This window comes from Schistocerca nitens, chromosome 10 (genome assembly GCF_023898315.1).
Source record: "Schistocerca nitens isolate TAMUIC-IGC-003100 chromosome 10, iqSchNite1.1, whole genome shotgun sequence".
Classification (NCBI taxonomy): Eukaryota; Metazoa; Arthropoda; class Insecta; order Orthoptera; family Acrididae; genus Schistocerca; species Schistocerca nitens.
The window spans coordinates 15533535-15556538 of NC_064623.1; the positions used below are offsets into that span (position 1 = coordinate 15533535).

Here is a 23004-nt window from a genome sequence, read left to right on the forward strand (position 1 = left end):
CTCCGGATGACCTTACTAGACGGTAAATTACAGCATCATCTGCGAACAACCTAAGAGAACCGTTCAGATTGTCACGCAGGTCATTTATATAGATCAGGAACAGCAGAGGTCCCAGGACGCTTCCCTGAGGAACACTCGATATCACTTCAGTTTTACACGATGATTTACCGTCTATTACTACGAACTGCGACCTTCCTGACAGGAAATCACGAATCCAGTCGCACAACTGAGACGATACCCCATAGGCCCGCAGCTTGATTAGAAGTCACTTGTGAGGAACGGTGTCAAAAGCTTTCCGGAAATCTAGAAATACCGAATCAACTTGAGATCCCCTGTCGATAGCGGCCATTACTTCTTGCGAATAAAGAGCCAGCTGCGTTGCACAAGAACGATGTTTTCTGAAACCATGCTGATTACGTATCAATAGATCGTTCCCTTCCAAGTGATTCATAATGTTTGAATACAGTATATGCTCCAAATCCCTACTGCAAACCGACGTGAATGATATAGGTCTGTGTAGTTCGATGGATTACTGCTGCTACCCCTCTTAAACAGTGGTGCGACCTGCGCAATTTTCCAATCTGTAGGTACAGATCTATCGGTGAGCGAGCGGTTGTATATGATTGCTAAGTAGGGAGCTATTGTATCAGCGTAATCTGAAAGGAACCTAATCGGTATACAATCTGGACCTGAAGACTTGCCCGTATCAAGCGATTTGAGTTGCTTCGCAACCCCTAAGGTATCTACTTCTAAGAAACTCATGCTAGCAGCTGTTCGTGTTTCAAATTCTGAAGTATTCCACTCGTCTTCCCTGGTGAAGGAATTTCGGAAAACTGCGTCAATAACTCCGCTTTAGCGGCACAGTCGTCGGTAACAGTACCATCGGCACTGCGCAGTGAAGGTATTGAGTGCGTCTTGCCGCTTGTGTACTTTACATACGACCAGAATTTCTTCGGATTTTCTACCAAATTTCGAGACAATGTTTCGTTGTGGAACCTATTAAAGGCATCTCGCATTGAAGTCCGTGCCAAATTTCGCGCGTCTGTAAATTTTAGCCAATCTTCGGGATTTCGCGTTCTTCTGAACTTCGCATGCTTTTTCCGTTGCCTCTGCAACAGCGTTCGGACCTGTTTTGTGTACCACGGGGGATCAGTTCCATCTCTTACCAATTTATGCGGTATGAATATCTCAATTGCTGTTGCTACTATATCTTTGAATTTGAGCCACATCTCGTCTCCATTTGGATAGTCAGTTCGGAAGGAATGGAGGTTGTCTCTTAAGAAGGCTTCTAGTGACACTTTATCCGCTTTTTTTAAATAAAATTATTTTGCGTTTGTTTCTGGTGGATTTGGAAGAAACGGTATTGAGCCTAGCTACAACGACCTTGTGATCACTAACCCCTGTATCAGTCATGATGCTCTCTATTAGCTCTGAATTGTTTGTGGCTAAGAGGTCAAGTGTGTTTTCGCAACCATTTACAATTCGTGTGGGTTCGTGGAGTAACTGCTCGAAATAATTTTCGGAGAAAGCATTTAGGACAATCTCGGAAGATGTCTTCTGCCTACCACCGGTTTGGAACAAGTATTTTTGCCAACATATCGAGTGAAGGTTGAAGTCGAGTCGAAACAAGGCCCCGGGAGTAGACAACATTCCATTAGAACTACTGACGGCCTTGGGAGAGCCAGTCCTGACAAAACTATACCATCTGGTGAGCAAGATGTATGAGACAGGTGAAATTCCCTCAGATTTCAAGAAGAATATAATAATTCCAATCCCAAAGAAAGCAGGTGTTGATAGATGTGAAAATTACCGAACTATCAGTTTAATAAGTCACAGCTGCAAAATACTCACACGAATTCTTTACAGACGAATGGAAAAACTGGTAGAAGCCGACATCGGGGAAGATCAGTTTGGATTCCGTAGAAATATTGGAACACGTGAGGCAATACTGACCTTACGAGTTATCTTAGAAGAAAGATTAAGGAAACGCAAACCTCCGTTTCTAGCATTTGTAGACTTAGAGAAAGCTTTTGACAATGTTAACTGGAATACTCTCTTTCAAATTCTAAAGGTGCCAGGGGTAAAATACAGGGAGTGAAAGGCTATTTACAATTTGTACAGAAACCAGATGGCAGTTATAAGAGTCGAGGGGCATGAAAGGGAAGCAGCGGTTGGGAAGGGAGTGAGACAGGGTTGTAGCCTCTCCCCACTGTTATTCAATCTGTATATTGAACAAGCAGTAAAGGAAACAAAAGAAAAATTCGGAGTAGGTATTAAAATCCATGGAGAAGAAATAAAAACTCTGAGGTTCGCCGATGACATTGTAATTCTGTCAGAGACAGCAAAGGACTTGGAAGAGCAGTTGAATGGAATGAACAGTGTCTTGAAAGGAGGATATAAGATGAACATCAACAAAAGCAAAACGAGGATAATGGAATGTAGTCGAATTAAGTCGGGTGATGCTGAGGTAATTAGATTAGGAAATGAGACACTTAAAGTAGTAAAGGAGTTTTGCTATTTGGGGAGCAAAATAACTGATGATGGTCGAAGTAGAGAGGATATAAAATGTAGACTGGCAATGGCAAGGAAAGCGTTTCTGAACAAGAGAAATTTGTTAACATCGAGTATAGATTTAAGTGTCAGGAAGTCGTTTCTGAAAGTATTTGTATGGAGTGTAGCCATGTATGGAAGTGAAACATGGACGAGAAATAGTTTGGACAGGAAGAGAATAGAAGCTTTCGAAATGTGGTGCTACAGAAGAATGCTGAAGATTAGATGGGTAGATCACATAACTAATGAGGAGGTATTGAATAGAATTGGGGAGAAGAGGAGTTTGTGGCACAACTTGACAAGAAGAAGGGATCGGTTGGTAGGACATGTTCTGAGGCATCAAGGGATCACAAATTTAGCATTGGAGGGCAGCGTGGAGGGTGAAAATCGTAGAGGGAGACCAAGAGATGAATACACTAAGCCGGTTCAGAAGGATGTAGGTTGCAGTAGGTACTGGGAGATGAAGAAACTTGCACAGGATAGGGTAGCATGGAGAGCTGCATCAAACCAGTCTCAGGACTGAAGACCACAACAACAACAACATCGAGGGAAGGTTGAAGTCCCCACCAACTATAACCATATGAGTGGGGTAATTTATTTGTTACGAGACTCGAATTTTCTCTGAACTGTTCAGCAACTATATCATCGGAGTCTGGAGGTCGGTAGAAGGAGCCAATTATTAACTTAGTTCGGCTGTTAAGTATAACCTCCACCCGTACCAATTCGCACGGAGTATCTACTTCGGGTTCACTACAAGATAAACCACTACTGACAGACTCAAACGCACCACCACCAATTCTGCCTAATCTGTCTTTCCTGAACACCGTCTGAGACTTCAGATCATTACGATGTAACAAGAAAAGTAACGGACCGAGAACGGAACCCTGTGGTACCCCGCATTTCACACGAGCCCACATTTTGGCCCACTGCTACCCGTCAGCTGCCGCAACGTCGCTCGCCAGCGCAAGAGTGGAGAGATGACGATTCTGAGCGCTGACCGCCCACTTGGTGCGGCCGACACGCGGCTGGGAAGCGGCAGGCGGCGGGAGAAAGTAGCCGCCGCTGCTCTGCTCAGCTGCCCGCTTCCTTCCTTCCGTCCGCCGCTCCCGAGCAGGGAGCGGAAACCCGCTCCAAACGAGCTGACGCCAGTGCGGCGCGGCCGTGAGGAGGGGAAGCGGATCGCGTGTCGACGGACAGGGGAGGGGCAGGCGAGGCTGCAGCGAGTATAAATCGCTGGCGCCAGCCGCGGCCGCCAGCAGTCGCTATCCTCCCGCCTGCAGCGAGCAACTCAGCCCAACTGAGCCAGCCGACATGAGGACTCACGTGAGTACAGCCGCGGCGCCAGCATCCCGCCGCGGAAACTGTCCCGCCGAAGACCCCCGCACGACGGCTCCGCAGGCTGACGAAGCCCGCTCTCAAAGTCGACCTACATATACATCCATACTCCGCAAGCCACCTGACGGTGTGTGGCGGAGGGTACCCTGAGTACCTCTATGGGTTCTCCCTTCTATTCCAGTCTCGTATTGTTCGTGGAAAGAAGGATTGTCAGTATGCTTCTGTGTGGGCCCTAATCTCTCTGATTTTATCCTCATGGTCTCTTCGCGAGATATACGTAGGAGGGAGCAATATACTGGTTGACTCCTCAGTGAAAGTATGTTCTCGAAACTTCAACAAAAGCCCGTACCGAGCTACTGAGCGTCTCTCCTGCAGAGTCTTCCGACTGGAGTTTATCTATTACCTCCGTAACGCTTTCGCGATTACTAAATGATCCTGTAACGAAGCGCGCTGCTCTCCGTTGGATCTTCTCTATCTCTTCTATCAACCCTATCTGGTACGGATCCCACACCGCTGAGCAGTATTCAAGCAGTGGAAGAACAAGCGTACTGTAACCTACTTCCTTTGTTTTCGGATTGCATTTCCTTAGGATTCTTCCAATGAATCTCAGTCTGGCATTTGCTTTACCGACGATCAACTTTATACGATCATTCCATTTTAAATCACTCCTAATGCGTACTCCCAGATAATTTATGGAATTAACTGCTTCCAGTTGCTGACCTGCTATATTGTAGCTAAACGATAATGGATCTATCTTTCTATGTATTCGCAGCACATTACACTTGTCTACATTGAGATTCAATTGCCATTCCCTGCACCATGCGTTAATTCGCTGCAGGTCTTCCTGCATTTCAGTACAATTTTCCATTGTTACAACCCCTCGATACACCACAGTATCATCTGCAAAAAGCCCCAGTGAACTTCCGATGTCATCCAGAAGGTCATTTATGTATATTGTGAACAGCAACGGTCCTATGACACTCCCCTGCGGCACACCTGAAATCACTCTTACTTCGGAAGACTTCTCTCCATTGAGAATGACATGTTGCGTTCTGTTATCTAGGAACTCCTCAATCCAATCACACAATTGGTCTGATAGTCCATATGCTCTTACTTTGTTCATTAAACGACTGTGCGGAACTGTATCGAACGCCTTGCGGAAGTCAAGAAACACGGCATCTACCTGGGAACCCGTGTCTATGGCCCTCTGAGTGTAGTGGACGAATAGCGCGAGCTGGGTTTCACACGATCGTCTTTTTCGAAACCCATGCTGATTCCTACAGATTTCTAGTCTCCAGAAAAGTCATTATACTCGAACATAATACGTGTTCCAAAATTCTACAACTGATCGACGTTAGAGATATAGGTCTATAGTTCTGCACATCTGTTCGACGTCCCTTCTTGAAAACGGGGATGACCTGTGCCCTTTTCCAATCCTTTGGAACGCTACGCTGTTCTAGAGACCTACGGTGCACCGCTGCAAGAAGTACATGGAACTTTACTTTCGAATTGATTGGACGCCTCTCGCATAGCCCTCCTCACACTACCGGATGGTTATAATTAAACTTTCCCTATTTAACACCGTGTGAGTACCAAGCTTGGCAGCATTAATGTCAAGGACATGGGGAAGAGAGATAATGCAGAATCAATTCAATATGCTGCTACAGTACATCATTCCATTACACACTGGCACCATTACTGCTACAGAAGGGGCTCAACATGGCGCCCATCAGTGTCGCAAAGTCTGAAAGCGCAGGACTCCATTCTGCACAGCAGAACGAAGCATGTCCGTAGGTATGCTGGCTACCTCTCTTGATACGCTGCGCTTCAGATCGGCACGTGTGTCAATGTCCCCCTGGTAAACCCTGTCCTTCAGGTTGCCCCACAACCCGGAAATCACAGGTAGTGAGATCTGTTGAAAGTGCCAGTCAAGCATTTGGGGACGATCGACTGATAATGCGATAGTTCCGAAATGTGTTTCGGAGAAGCACGTGAACTTCACGAGCGGTGTTCGCTGGAGCCCCTTCTTGGATGAAAACCGTTCGCCTCTCTGCTGTAGGGCGGGTATGAAATGCTGGCGAAGCATATCAGTGTAACGCTGGCCAGTCACACAGTCCTTAAACGCCAACCTGTTCCAAAAAAGAAAGGGCCAATGGTGAATGTAGCCATGAAGCCACACCATACGGTGACACATTCACCACACAGAGGCACTTCGTGCACAGTGACTGGAGGTGAAGATCCCCGCTCTCGGCAATTCTGTATGTTCACCTCACCCGTCGGAGAAAAATTAGCTTCGTCTGGGCATAGGATTGTCCAGGGCCGACCCTCATCGACTTCAATCCTTGCGAGAAAGTGGAGAGCGAAGTCAACGCGTCGTTGTGCGTCCTGTGGTCCAAGCTGCTGTACGATATGGATCTGGTATGGATAGCATTTTGGAACGGTTCGAGGCAACTTCTGTACAGTGGACCACGGGATGTTCAACTGTCGTGACACGGCACGCGCGCTGCCTGACGATCGGGAATTGCGAGCAGCGTTGTCTGCCATAGCAACAGCGATTTCATCAGCCAGCTGTGGTTTGCACCACAAGTGGTTGATGAAATCGCTGTTGCTATGGCAGAAACCGCTGATGGTCGTCGGACTCTTTCCGAAGCGCCGTCCAGTTCTCCAGTCAAATCGAACTTCTTCATCACGCTCTGCACAGCAGCTGGAGAAAGAGGACCCGTCTGTAATCCTTTCAGCCCTCGATATTCTCGAAGTGCAGCTGCAGCATTACTGTTGTCTCGATAACAGAGCTTCACCAATAATGCCCTGCTCCTTTTGTCCAGGGTCAGACGGCCGGTGTGGCCGTGCGGTTCTAGGCGCTTCAGTCTGGAACCGCGCGACCGCTACGACCGCAGGTCCGAATCCTGCCTCGGGCATGGATGTGTGTGATGTCCTTAGGTTAGGTTAGGTTTAAGTAATTCTAAGTTCTAGGGGACTGATGACCTCCCATGTTAAGTCCCATAGTGCTCAGAGCCATTTTGTCCAGGGTCACGTTGACACGTCAACAAGTGCACTGTGACTGGTCAGGCATGTGAGACAGTGAACCACGATGACTGACCATGGCACCTGGTGGCCATAGTTGGAACTGGACGGTAGCGCTGTGACGCATGGAAATCACCCACCCCATACTCTCGACAGTAATACTACCAAGTTTGGTACTCGTACGGTAATTAGTTTCCGTGTTATAACGTGGTAAATCGGGAAAGTTTCATTATAACCACCCTGTATGTTGTGAGACAAAGATTATGACAACTCGCTTAACAGCGCGCGGGTCCACCTTTGGAATCCAGTACAACTGCGTTCCATGGATCGGAAAATCCCTTGATAAGAGCCTGGAGGTATGTGGCACTAGGTCCCGCAGCTCCTCAAATAATGTGCTGGTGATCTGTGAACGCATCCCTGACGTGATCCGTGAGGTTCAGATCGGACAAATTTGTTGGCCACGATATCAACGTAATCTCTCCTCAGATTACTGCAGAACGATTGTGGCCTTATGATTTGGACAGTTATCTTGTTGGAAGATGTTGCCGCCGGGGAAGACGTCAAGGATGAAGGGATGCAAACGGTGTGCAAGAATGTTCACATAGTCCACAGCTGTTGTGGTGTCTTTGGTTGCTACCACAGGAGCCACGGAAGGTCAGGCGGATGTCCTCTCTAGAATAGTGCTGAACCCACCGGTATTCACCCATGGTGTGTTGCAATTTTGGAGGAGCCGTTTGCCTGGATGATGGCGTACCTGAACACGTTCATCGACTTGGTGTGACAAGAAACGCGATTCATCCGACGACGTGACACGTCTGCATTGTTCGATAGACGAATCTCGATTGTCGCAAGATCCCTGCGATCGTAAATGACGTTGTCGATGGCACAGTGGAGAACTCTGGGACACACGTGCTTGCACCGGCACCGTGCACTCTGCCACAGATCGCCGTCTGTCCTATTTTACAGAACGGGCAAGCCTCTGACGTTTAAAGTTCTGTGATTATTTGTGGACGTCAACCACCTGCTAACCTGCTACTGCTTCCACCGTTCTTCATCCTCTTTGCGGACACCCTCACGACAGTAGCTCGCGAACAGTCGACCGACTACGCCGTTTCCGCGATGCTCGTTCACAGCCGTCAGACGGTAACTGTCTACTCTTTGTCATATTCGCTTATGTCAGTGGATTTCCCTATTTACGGTCGGATGGACGAAGTAAAGAGGACGTTAAATGGCAAGAAAAGCATTTCTGAAGAAGAGAAATTTGTTAACATCGAATTTAGACTCAAGTGTTAGGAAGTCTTTTCAAGGGGTCACCAGTTTAGTACTGGAGAGAAATGTGTGTAGGTGGAGGTGGGGGAGGGTAAATATCGTACAGGGAGACCAAGACATCAATACAGCAAGCAGGTTCAGAAGTATGTAGACTGCAGTAGTTATTCGGAGATGAAGAGATTTGTGCAGGATAGAGTGGCATGGAGAGCTGCATCAAAACAGTCTTCGGACTGCAGACCACAACAACAACAACGTCGCTCGAATGATCCCCCTTCGCCTCTGCTCGGCTTACAGAGTTTCACTACCGCGCCGTGTGCCCACAACGCGATCAGATAGCAATCAATGTCGCGATGGGCAGCGGTCGCAATGTCTTCCATCCCTACTATCAGCTGCTTCGCAGGGACTTCAATCTTGTTTGAGGGCTCGGTGGCTAAGTGGTCCAGTATCAAGACTAGGTCTCAGATTCGATCGCTGGGCAGTCCAAGGACTCCTAGCTGTCAGTTACCACTTCTGGCAATATTTGTGAAATATAGCGACTTTCTCCGCAGTCCAGAGCGTAAATCAGCCCAAAAGGTGTAGGAAGGCAACGCCAGACCACTTTCCAATAGGACCATGCTCACTAAAGCGCCCGCCCCCCTCTCTCCTCTCGCCACATCCCACATGTCTGTTGCCATCGCTTTCTAGTCTTTCCACTCTTCCTAGTCCTCTCCTATTTCTCTCATGTCCTCCTGTAACCCCTCTCATCAGGTAACTTTCGGTATTACTCCTCCTTCTTCCTTCAGGATGCCCATCATGACCTTCTTTGGCAATCTGTCATTTGTAATGTCCATACCAACCGAGCTTCCGTTCTCTTAATCTATCTGTGACGGTTTCTTGAGTCTGGGTCATTTCCCTAACTTTTTTTCTCCTTACGTGATCTCGCCGAGATTACACGATCTTCTTAAATGATCCATTTCTACAACTCTCAGTTTGTTTTCATTTTTTATACCAAGCTCCCAGCGCTCGAGACATAAGTCGTTATAGGTACTAAAATGTTTCTATACAGCATCTTCGGTGTATTGATGACAGCTTCACCTCTTTTTGTCCAACTAAGTAGAGGAGACAACTGCCTACCATTGATCAACGTTCTGGACTCTTCATTTGAAGAACAACTTTATTTGCACTCACAGCAGCAGTCTAAAGGCTGTTAATAGGTCCAATGGTTATGCTGCCTCCGGACACTGAGTTCTGTTAAGCTTTTTGTTCCATCCGGCGACGGAAGGCGACTTCACCAGATAAACCATCAGCTCCAACATGAGTATGGGGCCAGGCCGACTGAAAAAGACATAGCCAACTGCAAATACAATTGTTTTATAATAATTAAAAGTAGCAGAAACACCGCCATCATACGCCAAATTTGAACAAATTGATGCTAGAGGTCACCATATATATCATGTTCGATGGTCACTGGATCCTGGACCAAATCAACTGAAAGATCGCGTAATTTTTTGACGAGTGCATAGCCGTTCCCTAACCAAACAGATTAAAGTGGACAAATTCTAGTTTGTAGTGAGATTTCTGTCCTCCTAATGGCATTTGTAAGGCCCTGCCCTCAATTTTCGTGATATAGCACCTTTCCAGAACCTTAAACACAATGACGCCCCTGTTAATACCCTCTCCATTCGAAAAAAATAAGTCAGTCTTTGTGCTATCACGACCCAAGACTCACGACCGCTTGAAAATGGCCTTGGTGGCCTAATCCGCTAATGGTGAAAGAAAATAGAAGAGCAACTGGTGATGGTATTTGATTCCATGTAATTACCACTACTGCGGACCCTGCGCCACCATGTTTGACATGACGGTTCAGAATTTATTTCGAAACCAAACAAAATGTGAAAAATGCAACTGGCCAGGGTGCACCGATTTATGGGCTCATACAGTGAGCAGTGATGCAGAATTCATGATTGTAAACAAACATCAGTTTCAACACAAAGTTACATTTATACACTCCTGGAAATGGAAAAAAGAACACATTGACACCGGTGTGTCAGACCCACCATACTTGCTCCGGACACTGCGAGAGGGCTGTACAAGCAATGATCACACGCACGGCACAGCGGACACACCAGGAACCGCGGTGTTGGCCGTCGAATGGCGCTAGCTGCGCAGCATTTGTGCACCGCCGCCGTCAGTGTCAGCCAGTTTGCCGTGGCATACGGAGCTCCATCGCAGTCTTTAACACTGGTAGCATGCCGCGACAGCGTGGACGTGAACCGTATGTGCAGTTGACGGACTTTGAGCGAGGGCGTATAGTGGGCATGCGGGAGGCCGGGTGGACGTACCGCCGAATTGCTCAACACGTGGGGCGTGAGGTCTCCACAGTACATCGATGTTGTCGCCAGTGGTCGGCGGAAGGTGCACGTGCCCGTCGACCTGGGACCGGACCGCAGCGACGCACGGATGCACGCCAAGACCGTAGCATCCTACGCAGTGCCGTAGGGGACCGCACCGCCACTTCCCAGCAAGTTAGGGACACTGTTGCTCCTGGGGTATCGGCGACGACCATTCGCAACCGTCTCCATGAAGCTGGGCTACGGTCCCGCACACCGTTAGGCCGTCTTCCGCTCACGCCCCAACATCGTGCAGCCCGCCTCCAGTGGTGTCGCGACAGGCGTGAATGGAGGGACGAATGGAGACGTGTCGTCTTCAGCGATGAGAGTCGCTTCTGCCTTGGTGCCAATGATGGTCGTATGCGTGTTTGGCGCCGTGCAGGTGAGCGCCACAATCAGGACTGCATACGACCGAGGCACACAGGGCCAACACCCGGCATCATGGTGTGGGGAGCGATCTCCTACACTGGCCGTACACCACTGGTGATCGTCGAGGGGACACTGAATAGTGCACGGTACATCCAAACCGTCATCGAACCCATCGTTCTACCATTCCTAGACCGGCAAGGGAACTTGCTGTTCCAACAGGACAATGCACGTCGCATGTATCCCGTGCCACCCAACGTGCTCTAGAAGGTGTAAGTCAACTACCCTGGCCAGCAAGATCTCCGGATCTGTCCCCCATTGAGCATGTTTGGGACTGGATGAAGCGTCGTCTCACGCGGTCTGCACGTCCAGCACGAACGCTGGTCCAACTGAGGCGCCAGGTGGAAATGGCATGGCAAGCCGTTCCACAGGACTACATCCAGCATCTCTACGATCGTCTCCATGGGAGAATAGCAGCCTGCATTGCTGCGAAAGGTGGATATACACTGTACTAGTGCCGACATTGTGCATGCTCTGTTGCCTGTGTCTGTGTGCCTGTGGTTCTGTCAGTGTGATCATGTGATGTATCTGACCCCAGGAATGTGTCAATAAAGTTTCCCCTTCCTGGGACAATGAATTCACGGTGTTCTTATTTCAATTTCCAGGAGTGTATATATGCATGTATCTTTTTCCTACGGAAATGAAAACTAGAGGCACAGTCAATGAAGGCAGGCTTGTCCTCACTGTTCCAGACCTCATACCGTCTGAGATACGTAAACTTTAAAAGATCGGCCACCGCACCACAGTTTCTCCAGTTTTGCGCAGAGCAACAAGGATGCCTACAGTGGGCTTCAGAACAGTGCAGGCAACCCGCATTACGGCATTGCAGCAGTACGGAAGGAAGTGTGGCACAGTTTCCATTATTTAAAGTCTAAGTATTCCAAAAGGTGTAAAGTTTAGAGCTGTGAAACCAAGTCTGCCATCACTAATTCTACGTCCTTTTTTATTTCGGTAGAAAAAATATATATGTCCCATTTAAATTGACGTAACCTTTTGTTGAAAGTGGATGTTCGTTTACCTGTAGGGATTGTGCATTCCTACCCACTGTGTGAGCCCCTGACAGAGGTCCATCCCTACCCAATTGTATTATTCACATTTCATTTCGTTTCGGAAATACACTATGAGATCAAAAGTATCCGGACACCCGCTGGAAAATTACTTACAAGTTCGTGGAGCCCTCCATCGGTAATGCTGGAATTCGATATGGTGTTAACCCACCCTTAGCCTTGATGTCAGCTTCCACTCTCGCAGGCATACGTTCATTCAGATGCTGGAAGGTTTCTTGGGGAATTGCAGCTCATTCTTCACGGAGTGCTGCACTGAGGAGAGGTATCCATGTAGGTCGGTGAGGCCTGGCACGAAGTTGCCGTTCCAAAACATCCCAAAGCTGTTCTGTAGGATTCAGGTCAGGACTCTGTGCAGGCCAGTCCATGTATTGCCGTGTAACAACTCCGCCACAGGCCGTGCATTATGAACAGGTGCTCGATCGTGTTGAAAGATGCAGTCGCCATCCTCGAATTGCTCTTCAACAGTGGGAAGCAAGAAGGTGCTTAAAACATCAATGTAGGCCTGTGCTGTGATAGTGCCACGCAAAACAACAAGGGGTACAAGCCCCCTCCATGAAAAACACGACCACACCGCAACACCACCGCCTCCGAATTTTACTGTTTGCACTACACACGCTGGCAGATGACGTTCACCGGGCATTCGCCATACCCGTACCCTGCCATCGGATCGCCACATTGTGTGCCGTGATTCGTCACCCTACACAACGTTTTTCCACTGTCCAATGGTCCAATGTTTACGATCCTTACACCGAGCGAGGCGTCTTTTGGCATTTACCAGAGCGATGTGTAGCTTGCGAGCAGCAGCTCGATCATGAAATCCAAGTTTTCGCACCCCGCGCCTAACTGTCAGAGTACTTGATGTGTCTCCTGATGCAGTTTGGAATTCCTGTGTGATTGTCTGGATAGATGTCTGCCTATTACACATTACGACCCTCTTCAGCTTTCGGCGGTCTCTGTCAGTCAACAGACGAGGTAGGCCTGTATGCTTCTGTACTGTACGTGTCCCTTCACGTTTCCACTTCACTATCAGATCGGAAACAGTGGACCTAGGGAAGTTTAGGAGTGAAAATCTCGCGTACAGATGTATGACACAAGTAGCACCGAATCACCTGACCACGTTCGAATTCTGTGAGTTCCCCAAAGCGTCCCATTCTGCTCTCTCACGATGTCTAATGACTACTGAGGTCTCTGATATGGAGTCCCTGGCAGTAGGTGGCAGCACAATGCACCTAATATGAAAAACGTATGTTTTTGGGGGTGTCCGAATACTTTTGATCACATAGTGTATGTGAGGTAGCAAAGTTATGTGCGATACATGTGTTTGACATTAGTGAAGATGGTTCGTACCATTTCTCTGCATATTGACCATTCACCTTGAAACACCCTCTATAGGGCGACCAAAATAAAACTGGCCCGAAAGATATTTATGATTGACGCAGGATTGACTCTTCTTAATGAACAGAATAACTGTCCTGTGCAAGAAATTACAGTTATGTAAGAGTTAATGCTTCCAGGCCGTCTTCTGCCGGTGGTTTCTGACTTAAGTGGAATCTGGACTGTTCGATCAACAGTTTTTCATTTCTTCAGCTAAGGCATCGATCAGCCTGTCAGGGTATGTGAATTCGCCGACCATGTCCCGTTACGCGTCAGAAAATTCCCATGGGTACTTTGAAGAGCAGATGCCTAATCTCAAGACTGATGTTGGGCGCGCAATGTATGGAGTCGGCCTACATTGCGTTAAGAAGCTTATGGCCACGAATCAGCGCGGTTTTAGGTAGCATCGGTAGTGCGAAACTCAGCTCGCCCTTTTCTCACATTATACACTGAGAACTATGGATAAAGGGCAACAGGCAGGTTCCATATTTCTGGCGTTCCGGTAAGCATTTGACACGGTGCCCCATTTGCAGGCTGTTAACGAAGGTAAGAGCATGTGGAACAAGTTGACAGACTTGTGAGTGACTCGAAGATATCTTAAATAATAGAAGCCAGTTTGATGTCCTCGACGGCGAGTGTTCATCAGAGACAAGGGCATAGTCAGGAGTGCTCCAGAGTAGTGTTATAGGATCGCTGTTGTTCCCTATATATGTAAATGATTTTGCGGATATGGTGGGCAGCTGTCTGTGATTGTTTGCGGATGACGCCGTGCTCTACAGTAAGGTGTCGAAGTTGAGTGACTGCAGGAAGGCGAAGAGCAGACCTAGATTTGTAGGAAGGGTTCTGGGAATGTGGAGTAGATCTGTGACTGATAGTACATACCAGAGACTAGTGTAATCAATTCTGGTGTGTAGTTCTTGTGTTTGGAGTCGTTATCAATCGGGGATGACAACAGAATTCAAGGACGTGTAACTACACTCATGCTCATAAATTAAGGATAATGCTGATACATGGTGAAACAAAGCTCTGATGGGCGGTTTGCGGTATGACCATGCGGTGCATTTAACCTGCGGTCTTCGCACGGTGGCGCTGGCAGCAGTCCACATACGTAGAGGTGTGTTGGTGCATGTCAGAGTACGGTGCAGCGAGTTAGTGTGCAGGCGTTTTCAGACGTGCTAATGGTGACTGTTTGTTGAAAATGGCTCACAGAACACACATTGATGACGTTATGAGGAGTCTGGAGGCTGGAGGCGACTGGAGGCTGGTCAAACAGCAGGTCGCTGCACGGGCCCTCCGTGTGCCACAAAGTGTGATCTCAAGATTATGGCAACGATTTCAGCAGACAGGAAACATGTCCAGGCGCTACAGTACTGGATGTCCACAGTGTACAATACCACAAGAAGACCGATACCTCACCATCAGTGCCCGCACTGCGGGTAGCCTTGCTCGAGATCTTAGTGCAACCACTGGAACAGTTGTCTCCAAACAGACAGTCTACAGACGACTGAACAGACATGGGTTATTCTCCCGGAGACCTGTAAGGTGCATTCCACTTCTCCCTGGTTACAGCCGGGTGTCAAGAACACAGTACATGGTCATTGGAACAGTGGTCCCAGGTTATGTTCACGGACGGGTCCACGTATAGTCTGAACAGTAATTCTCACCGGGGTTTCATCTGGCGTAAACCAGGAACCAGATACCAACCCCTTAATGACATTCAAAGGGACCTGTATGGAGGCTGCGGATTGATGGTTTGGGGTGGGATTATGATTGGTGCACGTACACCCCTGCATGTCTTTGACAGACGAACTGTAACAGGTCAGGTGTATCGGGTCGTCATTTTGCAACAGTATGTCCCCCTTTTCAGGGGTGCAGTGGGTCCCACCTTCCTCCTGATGGATGATAACGCACGGCCCCACTGAGATGCCATCGTGGAGGAGTACCTTGAAACAGAAGATACCAGGCGAATGGAGTGGCCTGCCTGTTCTCCAGACCTAAACCCCATCGAGCAAGTCTGAAATGCTCTCGGTCGACGTTTCGCTGCATGTCTTCAAACCCCTACAACACTTCCGGAGCTTCGACAGGCACTCGTGGAAGAATAGGAGGCTATACGCCAGCAGCTGCTCGACCACCTGATCCAGAGTATGGCAACCCGTTGTGCGGTCTGTGTACGTGTGCATGGTGCTCATATCGCATATTGATGTCGAGGTACATGCGTAGGAAGCAGTGGCGTTTTGTAGCACATGTGTTTCGGGACGGTTTTCTCAACTTATTACCAATACCGTGGACTTACAACTCTGTGCCGTGTGTGTTCCCTATGTGCTTTTGCTATTAGCGCCAATTTTGTGTGGTGCCCCTTTGTGTAGTACCACAGTCTGCAATTATCCTTAATTTATGAGCATGAGTGTAAAATGGTTCAAATGGCTCTGAGCACTATGGGACTCAACTGCTATGGTCATCAGTCCCCTAGAACTTAGAACTACTTAAACCTAACTAACCTAAGGACAGCACACAACACCCAGCCATCACGAGGCAGAGAAAATCCCTGACCCCGCCGGGAATCGAACGCGGGAACCCGGGCGTGGGAAGCGAGAACGCTACCGCACGACCACGAGATGCGGGCGCATGAGTGTAGGATCGTAACAGCTCTGTGTAGCCGATACGGAAGTGTAACAAAAGTGCCTCGGAAATTTAGTAGGGGAGAGACCGCGAAGTTCGCGCGAAACCCTCTTGAGGAAGTGACTGGGCGTTCAATTCGCTGCCACCAACGTATGTTTGCGTAGGCATTATCAGAATAAGACAGGAGAAATTAGGTTGCGAACAGAAACAAGGACACTGTCATTTTCCTGTCGATCAATACGCAAATGGAATTAGAAATCGGTAAGAAGCACTCTCTGCCACTTACTGGCTCTACCTAACGACTGTCAATATTAATTGGTACAGCTTCTCATTTCCGCTTCAACCCGCCGGGTCACGCAGGCTAATGGCTTGCTAACCCAACTTACTGCTTATTGCCCCTCGCGCCTACTTCAGCAGTACCTTAACCCCACCATTGCAGAGACGTACGCCTCGCAGGAAACTAAGTGTAAGAGCTTCCACGATATTCACTTGTCCCTCGTCCGTGACCAGCGCACACCACGCGCAGTTCCCTGCCCAGAATGCGGGTCACCGCGTCCGCTGTTATTTCACGCTCGGTTTCGGTTACGGCAGCGCAAAACGGCGTTTCCATTGCGCCGTCGTCTATGCACACACGTTTCTTTCAGCTTTCTCGAACACGGAAAGATTATACACTCATATCGCAGTCTGACACACACTACAATACTTCCCCTCATCTTTCTCGTTCACCAGCCGCACGATTGTTTTGTAACGCTAACTTGCATTCGAAAGAAACACATCTGTCTGGCAATATGACTAACCACTTTCGATTATTAGAGACGTCGCACAAATGGCTCTGAGCACTATGGGACTTAACTTCTGAGGTCATCATTCCCCTAGATCTTAGAACTACTTAAACCTAACTAACCTAAGGACATCACACACATCCATGCCCGAGGCAGGATTCGAATCTGCGACCGTAGCGGTCGCGCGGTTCCAGACTGTAACGCCTAGAACCGTTCGGCCACTCCGGCCGGCGACGTCGCACATGTAGCGAATTAGGACAACAATGCCGATATAACAGATGTCACTTTTTTAAAAAAAATCGACATTCACTAAATATTATTGCTAAGGTTTGCAAGGATTGTAAAGAAAAAAAAATAGGAAGAAAAAAGTAACCCTCGAGTCTTTAAAAGATCGAAGTCACTTCTACAAAACAGCTTCAAACTTCTCTTTACCTTACAAACGAGTTAACGTGTTAAACATTTTACGTTAGACATGTAAGCGAGAAAAACTTTTGAATGATTTGAGCCGGCCGAAGTGGCCGTGCGGTTAAAGGCGCTGCAGTCTGGAACCGCGAGACCGCTACGGTCGCAGGTTCGAATCCTGCCTCGGGCATGGATGTTTGTGATGTCCTTAGGTTAGTTAGGTTTAACTAGTTCTAAGTTCTAGGGGACTAGTGACCTCAGCAGCTGAGTCCCATAGTGCTCAGAGCCATTTGAACCATTTTAAATGATTTGAAAATAAAGTTATTTTGGAAGTCGATAAGTGCTCTCATTATCGAACAGTAAAGGAGTGCAGTCTGGGTAGTTTCCACCCCGTTCGAGCACCTTTTCACGCATCTCATTGTTATGACGTCATACCTCGTGAAGTATGTATCGTACAGAGATATAACTTTGTAGGTACAGGGTGACAATTATTGAACTATGCGAAGTAAAATCGTCATAACTTCTGAACGATTTGAGTTAGAACTTTCAGACTACACGGCTGGCCGTGGGGCACGATGGGACTTACAGTGCGTATGTATAGTTCGGTTTAGCTCACTTTCTTTTGGATGGGTTTGTCAATAAGCAAAATTGGCCCATTCTGGGGACTCATAAACCGCATTTCGTGATCGAGAAGTCTCTTCACCCTCAACGGATGACTCCGTGGTGTGCAATGTTCACTCACGAAATAATCGGTGCGATATTCTTTGATGGCACGGTGACTATCGAACGGTGCGTGAAGGTTTGGAAGATGATTTCATCCCCATTATCCTCAATGACGCTGATTTCTACAGGATGTGCTTCATGTAAGACGGAGCTCAACCCCATCGAAGCAGGAGAGTGTTTGATGTCCTGGAGGAGCACTTTGCGGACTGCATTCCACTGTCAAAGTCATTATCATCTCACGTTACCTCGCGACGTATTGTCTCTTTCATAGAACACTTGTCTGTAACAGGATGCGTACGTGTGACGCCTAGACTTGCGTCACACTTCGCATCTAGCAGTACAGACAGGACAGCTTGAAAAAGTCCAACCCTTCCCGTCGATTCCCTCCCCCCCCCCCCCCTCTCCCGCTTACTTAGAACTTTAGAACGCACTTTGTGCTTTTATTTCTTGGAGAAAGATGTTGGAAATCTTTTTACCAGAATGTAATTTCCGTCTCTGAGATTCGTTTTTACTAGTTCGGTATAGAAATTTGTATTTTTTCCATGTATAATGACCATGCAAATTCTCATTCCTTGGGTGCTCGGTTATATATTTCTTAATGGACACAACAGTGTCAGAAATATATTTATTTACTGATTTTCTGATTAACCATCAACAAGGTTCAAAGTGGTTCAAATGGCTCTGAGCACAATGGGACTTGACACCTGAGGTCATCAGTCCCCTAGACTTAGAACTACTTAAACCTAACTAACCTAAGGAGATCACACACATCCATGCGCGAAACAGGATTCGAACCTGCGACCGTAGCAGCAGCGCGGTTCCGGACAGAAGCGCCTAGAACCACTCGGTCACAACGGCCGGCGTCAACAAGATTCCTCAAATTCTATTTTGTTACAATCATTTTATCCGTCCCAAAATGCTTCATACTGCATGCTGTATTGTCCCTAAATGTAGCAGCTTCTTGCGACACAGAGTGAAGAAAAAAGCGAAAAAATACTTTTCCAATACCGTTTTCGACAGTTATCGATGCATCAAATTAGGAACGGTAAAGAAGTGATAGGGACTTGTATTCTGAATCCAAACGCCCGTGATGGCATTCGTCCTTGCACTACGAAAAATTTTAATTAAACCAACTATCGACACATCTATAAAAGAAGTACATAGGAAGTAGCATAACTTGGAGACACAACCGCTTTGCCACCTGCATCCACTCGCTTGTTGTTTTAGGAGTCTAGAAAAAGACGATGTGTAATTATTACATGTTCTATTTACTTAGCTTGCCACTTTCCATTTTATGACCATTAGAAAAAAAAACATTTTTATAAGCATATCATTCTGTAAAATGCAGTTTATTTCAATAAAAATTTAATTTCATTGTTGTGTTTTCACATATCTTCAAATAATTTTCCGTTTTCAAGACGTTAAAAAAGGCTCTACACACATCGGGTGCGATCAGAGAAATCGTGCAAACGGGATTATGAAACAAGTACATTAGGGACTTGTATGAGTCTCCTACAATGAAAAGATTTCAAAATTCAAACTTTTTTGGTTGTATGTTTCACATAAATATATGAAATGCCTATTTTATTCGTAACTCACCGGTAGCTGTAAATCGTAGAGTGAGTAGCAAACGTTCCTTTGCTAAAACAGCAGTATCGAAGTTTGTGTCTCGTTTTGATATGACGGGCGCTATTAACATCAACAAATACTGAGGATTATTTGAGGACATTCTGCAAAAGTATCCATGCTCTCGATACTACGTTCTTGCAAAAGGTTATTACAGGCACCATTTTGCGATCTTCTCATTATCTACTCTCTAACCAAAATACTTCTCTTTTTCTTTTTCACGTTTTGCATTACAATTACAAGAGCTGCAGCATATCTCACCCGCCTACTTGTCATTTTACACTTCGGCTGACACTCGTAGTGGTACTGAGAGCATATTTAAACAGTATGAGCAAGTTGTTGACGCAAGTTTCTTGTCAAAGAACTTGCGGAAAAATCTTGCTTAATTCTTGCGCTGCTGTGTAAACACAGCTGCAAGCGGCTAGCAATAACTTGCAGCAATAACTTCTGCAACCGACTTTCTAGTGTAAACCCAGCTTTAAGCAGAGGTCAAACATAAAGTTTATGTTTGACTTCTGCTTAAGACAGTATTACTACTCAGAGCACATATTGGTTGAAAGCACCGATGATGGCTGTTAATCAGCTGAAATCGATTTGCAAAAGTGAATAAATAAAACACGATTTGGCGACTGATGGCTGCATATTTGGTAATTTTACTGCTCACGTTGATGTTCGTCACCTTCACGAAGAGCTCGCAGTAGCTGAATTTAGTTTCGTGTGTAAAGATCGACGCAACACACGCCAGACGGACATCGGTGCCATGTTGAGCTGTCGAGCTGCACGCCTGACGGATTTCTGCGGACCCCTTCTGAAACTACGGCGGATGTGTTCGAAGTCTGTGTCAGACACTCGGGGACGGCCCGGCGATTTGCCTTCGCACAAACAACCTGTTTCTCGGAATTGCTCGTCCCATCGTCCAATGCTCTGTGCTGTAGAAGGATCCACACCATGTTGTTGTTGTGGTCTTCAGGCCTGAGACTGGCTTGATGCAGCTCTCCATGCTACTCTATCCTGTGCAAGCTTCTTCATCTCCCAGTACCTACTGCAACCTACATCCTTCTGAATCTGCTTAGTGTATTCATCTCTTCGTCTCCCTCTACGATTTTTACCCCTCACGCTGCCCTCCAATACTAAATTGGTGATCCCTTGATACCTCAGAACATGTCCTACCAACTGATCCCTTCTTCTAGTCTTGTGCCACAAACTCCTCTTCGCCCCAATCCTATTCAGTACCTCCTCATTAGTTATGTGATCTACCCATCTAATGTTCAGCATCCTTCTGTAGCACCACATTTCGAAAGCTTCTATTCTTTTCTTGTCTAAACTATTGATCGTCCACGTTTCACTTCCATACATGGCTACACTCCATACAAATACTTTCAGAAAAGACTTCCTGACATTTAAATCTATACTCGATGTTAAAAAATATCTGTTCTTCGGAAACGCTTTCCTTGCCATTGCCAGTCTACATTTTATATCCTCTCTACTTCGACCATCATCAGTTATTTTCTCCCCAAATAACAAAACTCCTTTACTACTTTAAGTGTCTCATTTCCTAATCTAATTCCCTAAGCATCACCTGACTTAATTCGACTACATTCCATTATCCTCGTTTTACTTTTGTTGATGTTCATCTTATATCCTCCTTTCAAGACACTGTCCATTCCGTTCAACTGCTCTTCCAAGTCCTTTGCTGTCTCTGATAGAATTACAATGTCATCGGCGAACCTCAAAGTTTTTATTTCTTCTCCATGTATTTTAATTCCTACTCCGTAATTTTCTTTTGTTTCCTTTACTGCTTGCTCAATATACAGATTGAATAGCATCAGGGACAGGCTACAACCCAGTCTCACTGCCTTCCCAACCACTGCCTCCCTTTCATACCCCTCGACTCTTATAACTGCCATCTGATTTCTGTACAAATCGTAAATAGCCTTTCGCTGCCTGTATTTTACCCCTGCCACCTTCAGAATTTGAAAGAGAGTATTCCAATCAACATTTTCAAAAGCTTTGTCTAAGTCTACAAATGCTAGAAACGTAGGTTTGCCTTTCCTTAATCTATTTTCTAAGATAAGTCGTAGGGTAAGTATTGCCTCACGTGCTCCAACATTTGTACGGAATCCAAACTGATCTTTCCCGAGGTCGGCTTCTACTAGTTTTTCCATTCGTCTGTAAAGAATTCGCGTTAGTATTTTGCAGCTGTTACTTATTAAACTGATAGTTCGGTAATTTTCACATCTGTCAACACCTGCTTTCTTTGGGATTGGAATTATTATATTTTTCTTGAAGTCTGAGGGTATTTCGCCTTTCTCATTCATCTTGCTTACCAGATGGTAGAGTTTTGTCAGGACTGGCTCTTCCAAGGCCGTCAGTAGTTCCAATGGAATGTTGTCTACTCCGGCGGCCTTGTTTCGACTCAGGTCTTTTTAGTGCTCTGTCAAACTCTTCACGCGGTATCGTATCTCCCATTTCATCTTCATCTACATCGTCTTCCACTTCCATAATATTCTCTTCAAGTACATCGCCCTTGTATAAACCCTCTATATACTCCTTCCACCTTTCTGCTTTCCCCTCTTTGCTTAGAACTGGGTTTCTATCTGAGCTCTTGATACTCATGCAAGTGGTTCTCCTTTCTCCAAAGGTCTCTTTAATTTTCCTGTAGGCAGTATCTATCTTACCCCTAGTGAGATAAGCCTCTACATCCTGACATTTGTCCTCTAGCCATCCCTGCTTAGCCATTTTGCACTCTCCTGTCGATATCCACACCATATCTAGTACGAAAGTCAAGATAAACAGCTATTACTGACGCGCACTGCGCAAAACGTAGAACGCCTTCTGTTGTCCCGACGCCATTTTCACTAGAACAGCGGTGGGCGCACATTGCTGCTATCTAGCGGGAACTATGAAAAAGTCGAGAGTTTGCTCTTCCCAACAGTACGTTGTTAACATACATATCTCAAATAAGAAAGTAGTTATGTATCCAAGGTTCTCGGGCCTCCAGCCGGATCCAATCGTCGAAGTATCACGATATTTCGGCGAATATGGAATGCACCACCTGATGATGGCGGAACGGTTATTCGCCGAAATATCGTGGAACTTCGACGATCGGACCCGGCTGGACACCCGAAAACCTTGGATGCAGCACATTCGCCGGGAAAGCCACAGATCACAATTATAGTAGCTACGATTTTTTTAAATCGAATTTGTGGTGATCGGAAATGGTGCTGGAGAGGGGAAAGTGCCCACTCGCTTCACGGAGCAACTGGAAAGGTGCGTTAAATCAGTCGGTCGGCAGCTCGGGGGATCGCGCTGGTGGATTTCTCACGCCCCGCCGAGCGGGCGCGGAGAAAGTGTCCGGAGATCGAGAGGTCTGGTTGGCGGCAGGTCCGCCTTTCACGGGAGGTAAGAGCGGCCGTTTATCCGGGCACGGCCGCCGCC

The 23004-nt window shown here is 46.9% G+C and overlaps 1 protein-coding gene across 1 annotated transcript in view; it reads left to right on the forward strand.

Moving 5' to 3' along the window:
• Nucleotides 1-3817: 3817 nt before the first annotated feature.
• Nucleotides 3818-23004, forward strand: part of LOC126210055 (cuticle protein 79-like) — a 40119-nt gene continuing 20932 nt past the window's right edge. The window contains exon 1 of the mRNA XM_049939172.1: nucleotides 3818-3873. Within this exon, the coding sequence (XP_049795129.1) occupies nucleotides 3862-3873 (12 nt within the window). The 5' untranslated portion in view covers nucleotides 3818-3861. The remainder of the gene's footprint in view (nucleotides 3874-23004) is intronic.